Source organism: Clupea harengus, chromosome 11, assembly GCF_900700415.2.
Source record: "Clupea harengus chromosome 11, Ch_v2.0.2, whole genome shotgun sequence".
In the NCBI taxonomy this organism is placed as follows: Eukaryota; Metazoa; Chordata; class Actinopteri; order Clupeiformes; family Clupeidae; genus Clupea; species Clupea harengus.
The window spans coordinates 4,142,283-4,154,667 of record NC_045162.1 but is presented as its reverse complement, the minus strand read 5'-3'; the positions used below and the strand labels follow the sequence as shown (position 1 = coordinate 4,154,667).

At 49.9% G+C, this 12,385-nt stretch overlaps 1 protein-coding gene across 16 annotated transcripts in view; it reads left to right on the top strand.

Annotated features, from left to right (window-relative positions):
* Positions 1-12,385, top strand: part of rims2a (regulating synaptic membrane exocytosis 2a) — a 165,701-nt gene that overhangs the window by 40,256 nt on the left and 113,060 nt on the right. For 14 of the 16 annotated variants that reach the window (XM_031576503.2, XM_031576501.2, XM_031576497.2 and 11 more), the window contains one exon: positions 7,597-8,444. In XM_031576503.2, coding sequence (XP_031432363.1) covers positions 7,597-8,444 — 848 coding nt within the window. Of the gene's footprint in view, positions 136-7,596; positions 8,445-12,385 lie in introns of all 16 variants that reach the window. The other 2 variants (XM_031576506.2, XM_031576511.2) reach the window with 2 other exon arrangements.

The window sequence follows — 12,385 nt, the reverse complement described above, 5'->3', positions numbered from 1 at the left end:
TGTGAGGGGGCAGTGGAACCGGAGATTTGGATCTAGACAAGTGGGATGTGTCTGCGTAGAACGTCGAGGAGAGGGCTCTATCTGGACAGCGTCCCAGGACCACGGAACTGTGTACTGTAAGAACCCTTGGTTCAGGTGCTCTCAGCCTCTTGTTCATTCAGAGATACTCTCTCTAAAGTCTTCTTCTCTCGCTACCCTTGTGGCTGTGCCTCCTTTTTCTCACATAATGTGTACCACTCTTTTCATCTCTTTTCATCTCTCCCTCTGTCTTTCTCTCTCTCGATTTTCATTTCTCCTCTCTCTTCTCAATCTCTTTCTTCTCATCTATTTCAATATCTATTTGCTTTCCTTTACTCCACACCTTCATATCTTCCTCTCACTTTCTCTCCCTCATTTTTGTGTTTCTGTCCGTGTTTCTCTTTCTCTCCTCATTCGCTTCCCTCTCTCTTCTCTACTGCACAGGTGCAACATCTGGGAGAACATGCTTTAATCTTTTCTGACACAAAGATGTTCATAATGTGCGTACTTACCGCAAAGGAGGTCAACTCTGTCCAACTGCAGAAGGGAGTGGTGTGTGTGTGTGTGTGTGCGTGTGCATGTGTGTGTGTGCGTGCGTGCGTGCATTGGGATCAGTTAATCCAAAATGAAAACGAATAGAAAATGATTCTCTTGCTGTAGTTGCTGAAGTTTGTATGTTTAAGGTTAGGTGCACTTCCTGTCCGATGGGAGAGTTGGTTCAGGCTAGGCTGACAGCTGGAAGGGCTCGGCCTCGTGCATGTCCCAGAAATGTAACATCGGTACCGGGACATCATTTGGATCTGTAAGGACAGGGAAAGGGCGGTGTCCATGGCGTTTGTCCTTAAGTTGGGAACACCTGATTTCAGTTCATCATCTGCCTCTGATACAGCTGTGCTGTGGTGATACAGCACCGAAAGCAAGCTCAGTGATACGTGTGGCTCCCTCTCTCTCTGTTCACACACAGACGACAAAGACACCAGGCAGGGGAAGACAGAGTGAGTTAATGGAAGAAAGGGAGTGAGTTAATGGAAGAAAACAAGGAAAGGGGGACTGGGAAGAGATGAAACAGAGAGAAAGAGAGAGAGATTGAGAGAGTGAGAGATTGCGACAGTCTCTTCGGCCGCCGGGGGACAGGATTTAGCTGTTAGCGTTAGCCCGCTAGCCCAGCCCTCTGAATCAGCAGTGCACTGTGTCTCGTCTCGCACACGCTCCTCCACGCTAATGTGCGTCTGATAACACCCTTTTCTTATGACAGCCACATCAAACATTCATGATTTGTCGCCGCAGAGGCCCCAGCCCCAGTCCCTCACACACTCCCCCGTGGCTCCCTAGCGCAGTGCCTGCCCCCCCCTGGGGTCTCTGGCGCAGTCTCTCGGGGCCCACGGAGCGGGCAGAGCGCCGGAGCACCACGGCCACTCCCATCCTTCAGAACTGGCTTGTTAGCTTGTTAGCGCTTGTTAGCGCTTGGAGGTTTCCAAGTTTTCCCTTGACATTTTTTTATGGAGATGAGGTAATATGTTAAATGTCATTTACATGATGCTGGGTGTGTGTGAGCTGTTTAACAAGAAGACAAGTGTTTAAAAGAATGAGATAAAATATCAGATGTGAGGGATGAAAACTTGATCATAACTAGTCCAATATGTTCTCAAAAAGCGCTCAAAATGTCTTACATTTGACACTGAAAGTGTTCTTTATCATAATGTGTGGTTGGCTAACCCAGTTGTAGGATCGGCTAAGAGAAATGGTATTTGGGGAAGTCATTATAATGACTGCAGTGCTGCTGGAATATTCCGGATAGGTTCTGCTGCTGGACTGGTCTACAAGTACGCTAAAGTTTAAACTATCACCTTTTCAGTAGCCATGGCTTCAGTGAACATGCTAATGCTATGTCTGACTTCATTAGCCCAGTGATACTGATGGATATCCATATTAGCTCATGTTGTTACCCTCTTCACTAAAGTGGTGTAGACCAACATGAACCTGCTAGCATGAGGAAGAGGAGTTTGCTCCATCCATGTTGTCTGTCGCTGCCCCACAGTATGCGCTCTGACCTGGAGTGCCTCCGGATGCAGGGCTGTGACCAGACCTTGTTTTGGGTGGTCCGGCGGGCGATCACGGCGATCAAGCTTGGAATCCTAGCTTTGGGTGTTAACCAGGATTATATTCATTACAGAGATAATGCTCTCTGAGTAGTGTGGGACTGGAGATGACCTCCTCTACCTCCTGTGCTGCCCCCCCGCCCCGAACATCAGCATGAGTGCTGGCCTCCATGAGTGTGTGTGTGTATGTGTGTGTGTGTGTGTGTGTGTGTGTGAGTGAGAGAGACAGAGAGAGAAAACATCCATGCTTTATGTCTGAATGGCTGGTTAGTGTTCGCATTATTTGTATTTCTCCTCAATGGAAATGTGTGTGTGTGTGTGTGTGTGTGTGTGTGTGTGTGTGTGTGTGTGTGTGAGAGAGAGGGGGGAGAGGGAAAGAGTGAGAGAAACCTTAGAAGTACTTAAAGACTGCCTGGAGGAACTGTGTGCTGTGTCCCATAGGTTGGCTAAGAGTGCTTATTCCACTAAACCGACCGTACACACACACTCACAACCACAAACAAACACATACACACACACACACACACACACACACACACAAACATACACACACATTCACACACTCACAATTACAAACACACACACAGGAGAGTTTAACCTAGTCCCCGATCATGTCTCCATGTTTGTCCTTTGGCAGTGCATCCAGTCAGGAACACATCACACATCAGCCAAACACCACTTTACTCCCCCCCTTCCCCCCTCTCTCTTACTTTCTCTCTTTCTCCCTCCTTCCCTCCCTCCCTCTCTCTCTCCATCCCTCTCTCTCTCCCTCCCTCTCTTTATCTGCAGCCAAGCCACATCATCATTCCTGTCCTCTGACGGAAGCACTCGCTTAAGTACACACATGCAGACACACAGACGCACTCAGGCTCACAGACACACACACACACACACACACACACACACACACACACATACATACATACACACATACACACACATACACAAATGTACACAGACTCGCACATAAACACACAGACACACACACACACACACACATACACACACGCACACACACACAAATGTACACAGACTCGCACATACACACTTGCACACACTTGCGCACACACACACACACACACACACACACACACCCACACCCACCCCCCCCCCCCCCCCCCCCCCCCCACACACACACACACACAAACGCACACACGCTCCCTTAACCGTCAACACACAGAAAGCGTTATTTCGCACCGCCAGCACTTTTGGATTTCTCAATGAAGGCTGCTCAGTGTCCGTGCGCGCTGCTGAATAATGCATGGCTGCTCGGGACGTGCCTGACAGGCCTGTGGATGGGGGCTGCCTGTGTTCCAGCAGTCTGGACCAAGGTGATTGGGAATGTTATGAGCGAGGTTTGTGTGATCATTTATTTAACGACGTGGCCCCCTTGCCCCTTGTCACGACCCCCACCCTTGCTTATTCCCTCTCCTCTCCTCTCCTCCCCTCTCCTCTCCTCTCCTCTCTTCTCCTCCCGTTATCTCATCTATCCTCCTCTTACTCCTGTTGGGCTCTACCTTCCCTTTTGTGGTCCACATCTCCTTGCTTTCTAGCAGCTTCTCTCCACTCCTCCTCCCAACCCCTCTACTCTACTCCACTCCTTCCTCTCTTTTTTTCCTCCCCTCTTCTCCATACCACCTCCACCGCTCGCCTGGAATAAGGCATCCCCAATCAGCCTGTGTTCCAGTGCTAAGGCATCCCCAATCAGCCTGTGTTTCATTGATGAGGCATCCCCAATCAGCCTGTGTTTCAGTGCTAAGGCACCCACAATCAGCCTGTGTTTCAGTGCTAAGGCATTAACAATCAGCCTGTGTTTCAGTGCTAAGACATCCCCAATCAGCCTGTGCTAAGACATCCCCAATCAGCCTGTGTTTCAGTGCTAAGGCACCCACAATCAGCCTGTGTTTCAGTGCTAAGGCATCCACAATCAGCCTGTGTTTCAGTGCTAAGGCATCCCCAATCAGCCTGTGTTTCAGTGCTAAGGCATCCCCAATCAGCCTGTGTTCCAGTGCTAAGGCATTAGCAATCAGCCTGTGCTTCAGTGCTAAGGCACCCCCAATCAGCCTGTGTTCCAGTGCACAATGACAAAAGATGACCTCATTTAGATGGCCTCAAGTACACTCCTTCATTATACTGGACATATGGCTGCTCCACAATGTTCCACTTCTATAGCCTACTGCGCTGCTGGTTTTATGGTACACATAAATAGCCATACTGTCTGCAGGGCTATTGAATTTTACATGAAGAGAACATTCCCTGATCAAAGGTGTGTGTGGTCAGACATACCATAATAACCTCCTGGCATTCGATTGTTTCTCAATGGGATGCTGTGACTAGGGAAAAGCTGGACTGTTGCAATGTGTCTCAATGCGGTTATTTGAGCGAGGTGCAAACAAACACAGGAGGCGTCTGTTTAACTTTTGATTAACTTTTGCGGTCATGTTTTATCAACAATGGGCTGTTGTATAGCTGCATGTCTATGCTATACCAGGAAGCTAACTATCTAGCTAAGGAAACCGTGTCATAGCAACAACACACACACAATCAATTTAAACCTGGTGTTTTTTGACACGCTCACACTTTGGAATATTAGCAACATGCCTTGCTTTTTTTTTTTTTTTAGATTTATTTTTGGGCTTTTTTATGCCTTTAATTGTACAGGACAGTGAAGTTATGACAGGAAGCGAGGCGAAAAAAGAGGTGGGGAGAGGACCGGAAAACGACATCAGGCCAGACTTGAACCTGTCCCCACGGGCAATGAAGCCCGCAAATGGGGGGCTTATCGGCTTGCGCACGCCTTGCTTTTTTAGTGGCAAAAAGTATTTCAGTGTGAAAGGCACCTTACAAAACCAAACTCAGGCCTACGCCTCCATCACCAGACTAACCAGATCAACCAATCAGAGCTAGCATATCATTTAATATAATTTCAACCCAACCAATCAGAATCCCTGTCTCATCAGTAAGGCTCTGAGATTTTGTCCAATCCTGCTTCTAGCTAGAGCCTGTATCTCAGCAGAAGGCCACACAACACAGAGAGACATTTTGATTAATGAACATTTGCAGAGAGCTGCCATGTGTAAAATGAGAGGGGATGCTTCAGAAGCTTTTTCTGTTTTTTTTCCTCCTCCCTTTTCTTTTTTTCCCCTTTTTTATCCCACAATCAGTCCCTCGTGGAAAAAGGCGCAAACTCTCGGATGGCTGGTCTGAGCTCAGACAAAGGGGGGGAGGAGAGTCAGCGCTTTCATCGGTGGGGTGCGAGCTTCTTTCATCACACCACTGAGGCGCTGCCTGTCTCTTCTCCCCCCCATCACTGACTGCTGGACAGGCTCTTTAGAGCTCGGAGCTCCGGCCCACATGGTCAGCTCCATCCAGAGTGTGTGTGTGTGTGTGTGTGTGTGTGTGTGTGTGTGTGTGTGTGTGTGTGTGTGTTTTAGTCCATCACTGACTGCTGGACAGGCTCTTTAGAGCTCGGAGCTCCGGCCCCCATGGTCAGCTCCATCCAGAGTGTGTGTGTGTGTGTGTGTGTGTGTGTGTGTGTTTTAGTCCATCACTGACTGCTGGACAGGCTCTTTAGAGCTCGGAGCTCCGGCCCCCATGGTCAGCTCCATCCAGAGTGTGCCGTTCAGTGGCTACCCTGGTACCTCAAGGATTTCTGGGAATGCTGTCTGTTTGTGTGTGTTTTAGGGAGGTGTGTGTGTGTGTGTCTGTCTGTGTGTGTGTATCTGTGTATCTGTGTGTGTGTGTGTGTGTATGTGTGTGTGTGTGTGTGTGTGTGTGTGTGTGTGTGCTGTCTCTGTTTAGCCTAACGTATGTTACTTTAACGCCTGGCCTAAAGTCACAGTGAGTATGTCTTGAGGCTTGTTGTGTGTTGCTGGGCAGCACTTGTATACGCGGTGACGGTTTGATGATGTTTCCTGTAGCCGTGGAAATGAGGGCAGTGAGAGCGCGCTGCTCCGCACTGCCAGAGTGTCGCACACTGCGCACACACACACACACACACACACACACACACTGCACAGCGCTCCACGCCGTCACAGACGTCGCCGAGCAACCACACATGCTGGGGCACTGATGCACCATTCATACACACGCTGTAGTAACAAACTGTCATGCCATGTCATGTCACGTCACCGGGCACACTTGCAAATAAAGACACACACATGCACACACACCAACACACACACACACACACACCAACACACACACACACACACACACACACACACACACACACACACACACACAGAGCATCGTAAAATCAGGTCATCCAGCAGTCTTGCTGTAATTAATCATGAAGCAACTTGTTTGTTTATTATCTGTGTCTTGTACGTACAGTAAGTCTCTCCTGAGCGGTCATGTGCTGCATCAGCTCATTTTAGGAGTGTGTGTCCTGCTGTGTCCCATGTGGGGATCTGTAGGAGTGTGTGTCCTGCTGTGTCCCATGTGTGGGGATCTGTAAGAGTGTGTGTCCTGCTGTGTCCCATGTGTGTGTCCTGCTGTGTCCCATGTGTGGGGATCTGTAAGAGTGTCTGTCATGCTGTGTCCCATGTGTGTGGATCTGGAAGAGTGTGTGTTCTGCTGTGTCCCATGTGGGGATCTGTAGGAGTGTGTGTCCTGCTGTGTCCCATGTGTGTGGATCTGCTGTGTCCCATGTGTGTGGATCTGGAAGAGTGTGTGTTCTGCTGTGTCCCATTGTGTGGATCTGCTGTGTCCCATGTGTGGGGATCTGGAAGAGGCATTACCTCAGCCTAGTTTGCCTTTACTAAACCATCATACAGTGTCCTGTTCATTTACCAGACTGAACATGGATGTCGTCCTTACGTCGGCCTGTTGTTGTCACTTTTCAATTCATGCAGTAAATGTGTCAATATGCTGCATTTTGCTCTGTTTTCGCCTTTTCTAAAAACCCATGAAAATGGGTAAAAATAGCGTCGCTCACAGAAGTCCAGAAGGCACAAATTGGGGTTTTTCCACCAGGAAGGATATTCTAAACGAGCAATTGGTGACAAGTTGAAATGTAGTAAGGCTGCCGTTCACAATGCAGTTATTACATTTGCGAATTCAGGGACTGTATTTGGACAGAAATCCGTCTTGGCTTCCGTGAGGGACGCTTTGTTATCCATTTTTAGAAAAAGCCAAAACACAGTGGAATGCAGCATAATGACGTGTTGGCGTGACGGTCAAGAAAAGTGACTATAATAGGCTGACGTAAGGATGACTCAATCAATTCACTTTCTGATGCAATCACACAGAATTTAGTTTAATATGCTACGTGTGCGTAAGCTTGAATTGAGTTTAATATGCTACGTGTGTGTAAGCTTGAATTGAGTTTAATATGCTACGTGTGCGTTCGCTTGAATTGAGTTTAATATGCAATGTGTAAGCTGCGTAAGCTTGAACTGTTGATTGGCTCCACATATGCGCTACCCCTCTGACTGTGAATGAAAAGCTAAGTCTGTTTTCTCTGCATTCCCCACAGGAAAAGAAGCCCTTCTGCATCCAGGGATCCAAACCAAAAATACGACCAAAGGGAGGAGAGGGGCGAGCGCTCCCAGTATGCTCCAGGCCAGCACGGCGGCATGCCCAGATCGCCGTCTGACTACGGGGACGGGGAGCGTCGGCGAGGCGGCGGGGGGCCGGACGGCTACGGGCGTCCCCAAAGCGGGGCCGGGGCGGCACGGGACGCTTACCGGGCCCGCCGGGGCGGCTGGCGCTCGCAAGAGGACTACCCGCCGGACGAAGAGCTGCCGCCGCCAAGCGAGTACGAGCTGCGGCGGCAGCAGGAGGAGGAGCTGCAGACGCGTTACCGCAGCGACCCCAACCTGGCGCGCTACCCGGTCAAGCCGCAACCCTACGAGGAGCAGATGCGCATGCACGCCGAGGTGTCACGCTTCCGCCACGAGCGCCGCCACAGCGACGTCTCGCTCGCCTACACGGAGCTGGACGAGCCGCTGAGGGGCGGAGGGGGCCCGCCGCCGCCTCACCAGTCCCAGCAGCCGCACCCCTACGGGCCCCGGATCGGGGTGGGAGGCCCCGGGGACGCCCACCTGCGGCCGCCCCAGCAGCAGCACTTGGACCCTGGGTCGGCGGTGCGGATGACCAAGCGGGAGAAGATGGAGAGCATGCTGCGCAACGACTCGCTCAGCTCCGACCAGTCGGAGACGGTGCGCCCGCCGCCGCCGCGCCCGCACAAGAGCAAGCGCGGAGGCGGCGGCAGCAAGATGCGGCAGGTGTCGCTGAGCAGCTCCGAGGAGGAGCTGGCCACCACGCCGGAGTACACCAGCTGCGAAGACGTGGAGATCGAGAGCGAGTCGGTCAGCGAGAAAGGTGAGGGAGGAGTCAAAAACATGTGCATGGACACACGCAGACACAAAAAAAAAAAAACAGACACATACACACAGACACAGACACACAGACACAGCCACACACACACAACTCTTTTGCTCTACGTCTCCCTCTGTTTCTCTCTGTCTCTCTCCCCAAATCTCCTCCTCTCAGTCTCTCTCTTTGTTTCTCTTTTGATCTTTCCCTTGCTTCTCTCACTGTCTCTCTCTCTCACACAAACACATGCGCACATTCATATGCAGATAACAATCAATTATGAACACAACCAAGGTACCTGCCCTAAACACAAAGTTGCGCCAACAGGTTGACAGCGAGCGCAGAGCTGAACAAAGCTTAACCTGTTACCTGGGCCGGCCTGTCCAGATGTGTGGACTCTGCTTGCCCGTGCTAATCACTGTTTGTTTATCCATATTTATGCGCTGCTCCTGGGGGGGGGGGGTCACCCTGCCCCCTCCTCCATATGCTCTGCATTAAACAGGATGACTTCATCTGAGGCCGGGCCCCATTCCAGGGAGTGTTTTTCATTCAATCACAGTAGCAGCAGCTGTGGTTGTGTGTGTGTGTGTGTGTGTGTGTTTGTGTGTGTGTAGTAACATGTGCGTCTTTAACATATTGATTAGGATGTAGTCATTTAAGGGTTCCAGCCCACTTGGTGTCCAAACTTATATTTCTATGAAAGATGTTTTTGTTAAATATGAACTAAGTGGATTGAATGCATAGTTTTGGGTATGTGTTGGGCAAAGAAACTGTAGTAGTTAGCTTGTTAGCTTGTTTTGTCGTATAAACACTAATCTGCTTCCTTGCAGCCTACTGCTGAGTGCTTATAGTTGTTCGTGTTTGTGTGAGATGATTTCTCCCCCTTTCTGTGCAGACACTTGGGCTGCCCTTGGCATGGATGTGCATCATTGCTCTCTTGGTGGTGTGTGTTTCCGTGTGAATATGCTAAACATGTGTATCTGCTGGGGATGGAGGGGTTGAGGGAGTGTGTGTGATGCGTATGAATGTATGTGTTTGTGTGAACAAAATGAAGCTTGTTTGTGTGTTTGGTGTGTGTGCGCGTGTGTGTGTGTGTGTGTGTGAGTATGTGTGTGTGCGCGCGAGCACGTGCGATACTGGTGTGGTTCTCTCTCTTCCTCTGTCCCTCTCTCCTCCTCTCTCTCTGTCTCTCTGCTCTCCTCCTGTGACCTGCATTACAGTTTGCAGTTCTAGTTCCCTCTGATACACGGGCTCAATCTGCTGTAATGGACTCATTGCATAAGAGAGAGAGAGAGAGAGAGAGAGAGAGAGAGAGAGAGAGAGAGAGAGAGAGAGAGAGAGAGAGAGAGAGAGAGGGAGGGAGGGGGAGAGAGAGAGAGAGGGGGAGAGAGTGAGAGAGTGAGGGAGGGAGAGAGAGAGAGAGAGAGGGAAAGAGAGGGAGGGAGAGAGAGTAAGAGGGAGATGAGTGAGGGAGAGAGAGAGGGAAAGAGCGGGAGGGAGAGAGAGAGTGAGAGACTAACGGTGAGACACGGTTTGGGGGTGTTGGTTAGGAGACAGAGTGCAGGGGAGCAGCGGTGGCTTCTGTCCCAGTTTGACTTTCCTGAAACAGGAAATGGAATTGGCGGCGGGTCGCTTGGCACATGGAGCAGTCCCAGGTGGCACTGTGAAGTGGTGATGTCACACTAGTGTCTGTCAGAAGACTGTGTGTGTGTGTGTGTGTGAACACCCTGCACACCTTTCCCGCCCGTGCACGTAAATGAATAGAGCTCTGGCGAGTGAGTAATTAACAGTCTGAGGTTAATTAAAGCCGTCCCCTGCAGGACTCACTCACACCCACAGGAGCCCTCAGTGAGGGCACAACACATTCACCACCCTCGCCCATGCCCACAGGAGCCCTCAGTGACTCCCTCTCGCCCCTGCCCTCCGTGAGGGCACAACACATTCACCACCCTCTGTCCTCTTCACAGGAATCCATGATTCTGATTGCCCGCATGTGCAGGGAAAAGATTCATCTTTGGCAAGATAAAACGTTTTATAGTCCCAGGAAGCATCACCCTGCCACAGAAGCAAATATCACAAGCACCAGTGTATACACCCCACCCAGTGTGTCTGGACACCTGAGAGCCTTCTGGACCTTCTCACATGAACTCTCATGAACAGCTAACGAGCCACAGCTAAATACTTGGCCCCTGACACAAACCCAACATCATTGGTCAATCTGTAATGATTGGGTGTCTCCCATGTCCCCTCCCCAGTCACCTCACTGACAGCAGATGTTGGCCCAGTGTTCAGGTCCTTGGTGGAACCCTCCCTGCCAGTGTTCAGGTCCTTGGTGGAACCCTCCCTGCCAGTGTTCAGGTCCTTGGTGGAACCCTCCCTGCCAGTGTTCAGGTCCTTGGTGGAACCCTCCCTGCCAGTGTTCAGGTCCTTGGTGGAACCCTCCCTGCCTTGAGGCTCGCCCACAGGCCTGCGTCGCTCGGATCTCCCCGCTTATGCAACTGCTCCTGACGTACAATGGAGAACGCTGCCCTCAATTATTGATGGTGCCAATGCCTTCCAGGGTTGGCACAGTAGTTGTTAGTAGGTAAGGGATAGAGAGGTCAGGATCTCTCTCAGGGATGTGCGTGCTGCTATTTAACGCCATGCTCACCAGATATCCGAAGAGGCAGTTATGCATTCTTATGTACGAGTCTTACTCTAAGAATATTCAGATGCTTCCCCAATGGCCAGTTTTAGTCTCCTCTGTTAGTCTACAATGGCAGACCGTGTTTCCTGTGAGTCTACAATGGCAGACCGTGTTTCCTGTGAGTCTACAATGGCAGACCGTGTTTCCTGTTAGTCTACAATTAGAGGCTGTGTTTCCTGTTAGTCTACAATTAGAGACCGTGTTTCCTGTTAGTCTACAATGGCAGACCGTGTTTCCTGTTAGTTTACTAGGGCAGACCGTGTTTCCTGTTAGTCTACAATGGCAGACCGTGTTTCCTGTTCCTCTACAATGGCAGACCGTGTTTCCTGTTCCTCTACAATGAGAGACCGTGTTTCCTGTTAGTCTACAATGGGAGACCGTGTTTCCTGTTAGTCTACAATGAGAGACCGTGTTTCCTGTTAGTCTACAATGAGAAACCGTGTTTCCTGTTAGTCTACAATGAGAGACCGTGTTTCCTGTTAGTCTACAATGAGAGACCGTGTTTCCTGTTAGTCTACAATGAGAGACCGTGTTTCCTGTTAGTCTACAATGGCAGACCGTGTTTCCTGTTAGTCTACAATGAGAGACCGTGTTTCCTGTTAGTCTACAATGAGAGACCGTGTTTCCTGTTAGTCTACAATGGCAGACCGTGTTTCCTGTTAGTCTACAATGAGAGACCGTGTTTCCTGTTAGTCTACAATGGCAGACCGTGTTTCCTGTTAGTCTACAATGAGAGACCGTGTTTCCTGTTCCTCTACAATGGGAGACCGTGTTTCCTGTTAGTCTACAATGAGAGACCGTGTTTCCTGTTCCTCTACAATGGGAGACCGTGTTTCCTGTTAGGTTCACAACACATAGGGATGCCACCAAACACGCAAGATTGATATAATGACATTTAGGGAGTTGTTGTTTCATTAACTTTGGCTAGCTGTCTTTGTCAACATCTTTGATGTGCCTGTGTCAATCACGCAAGGCAAAATGTTGCCCAAAAGGCTTTTGAATGTATTTCAAACATTTTATCCTAAGATGACAAATTCAGTAATTTCTTTTTCACATAATGAATTCTGTGATTTTGTCCACATCTTCCACATTGCATAAATCATAGGGTCCTACTTATGTGTAAAAACTGACACAGACACAAACATGACTGACTGACATTTGTTGTAAGACTGGCCACTTTCCAATGTGGTATCTGGGATGATTGCTTTGAGAAAGGCTTTCCATGGCCCCCATCTCTGGGATCAGTGATAGCGGCTCAGAC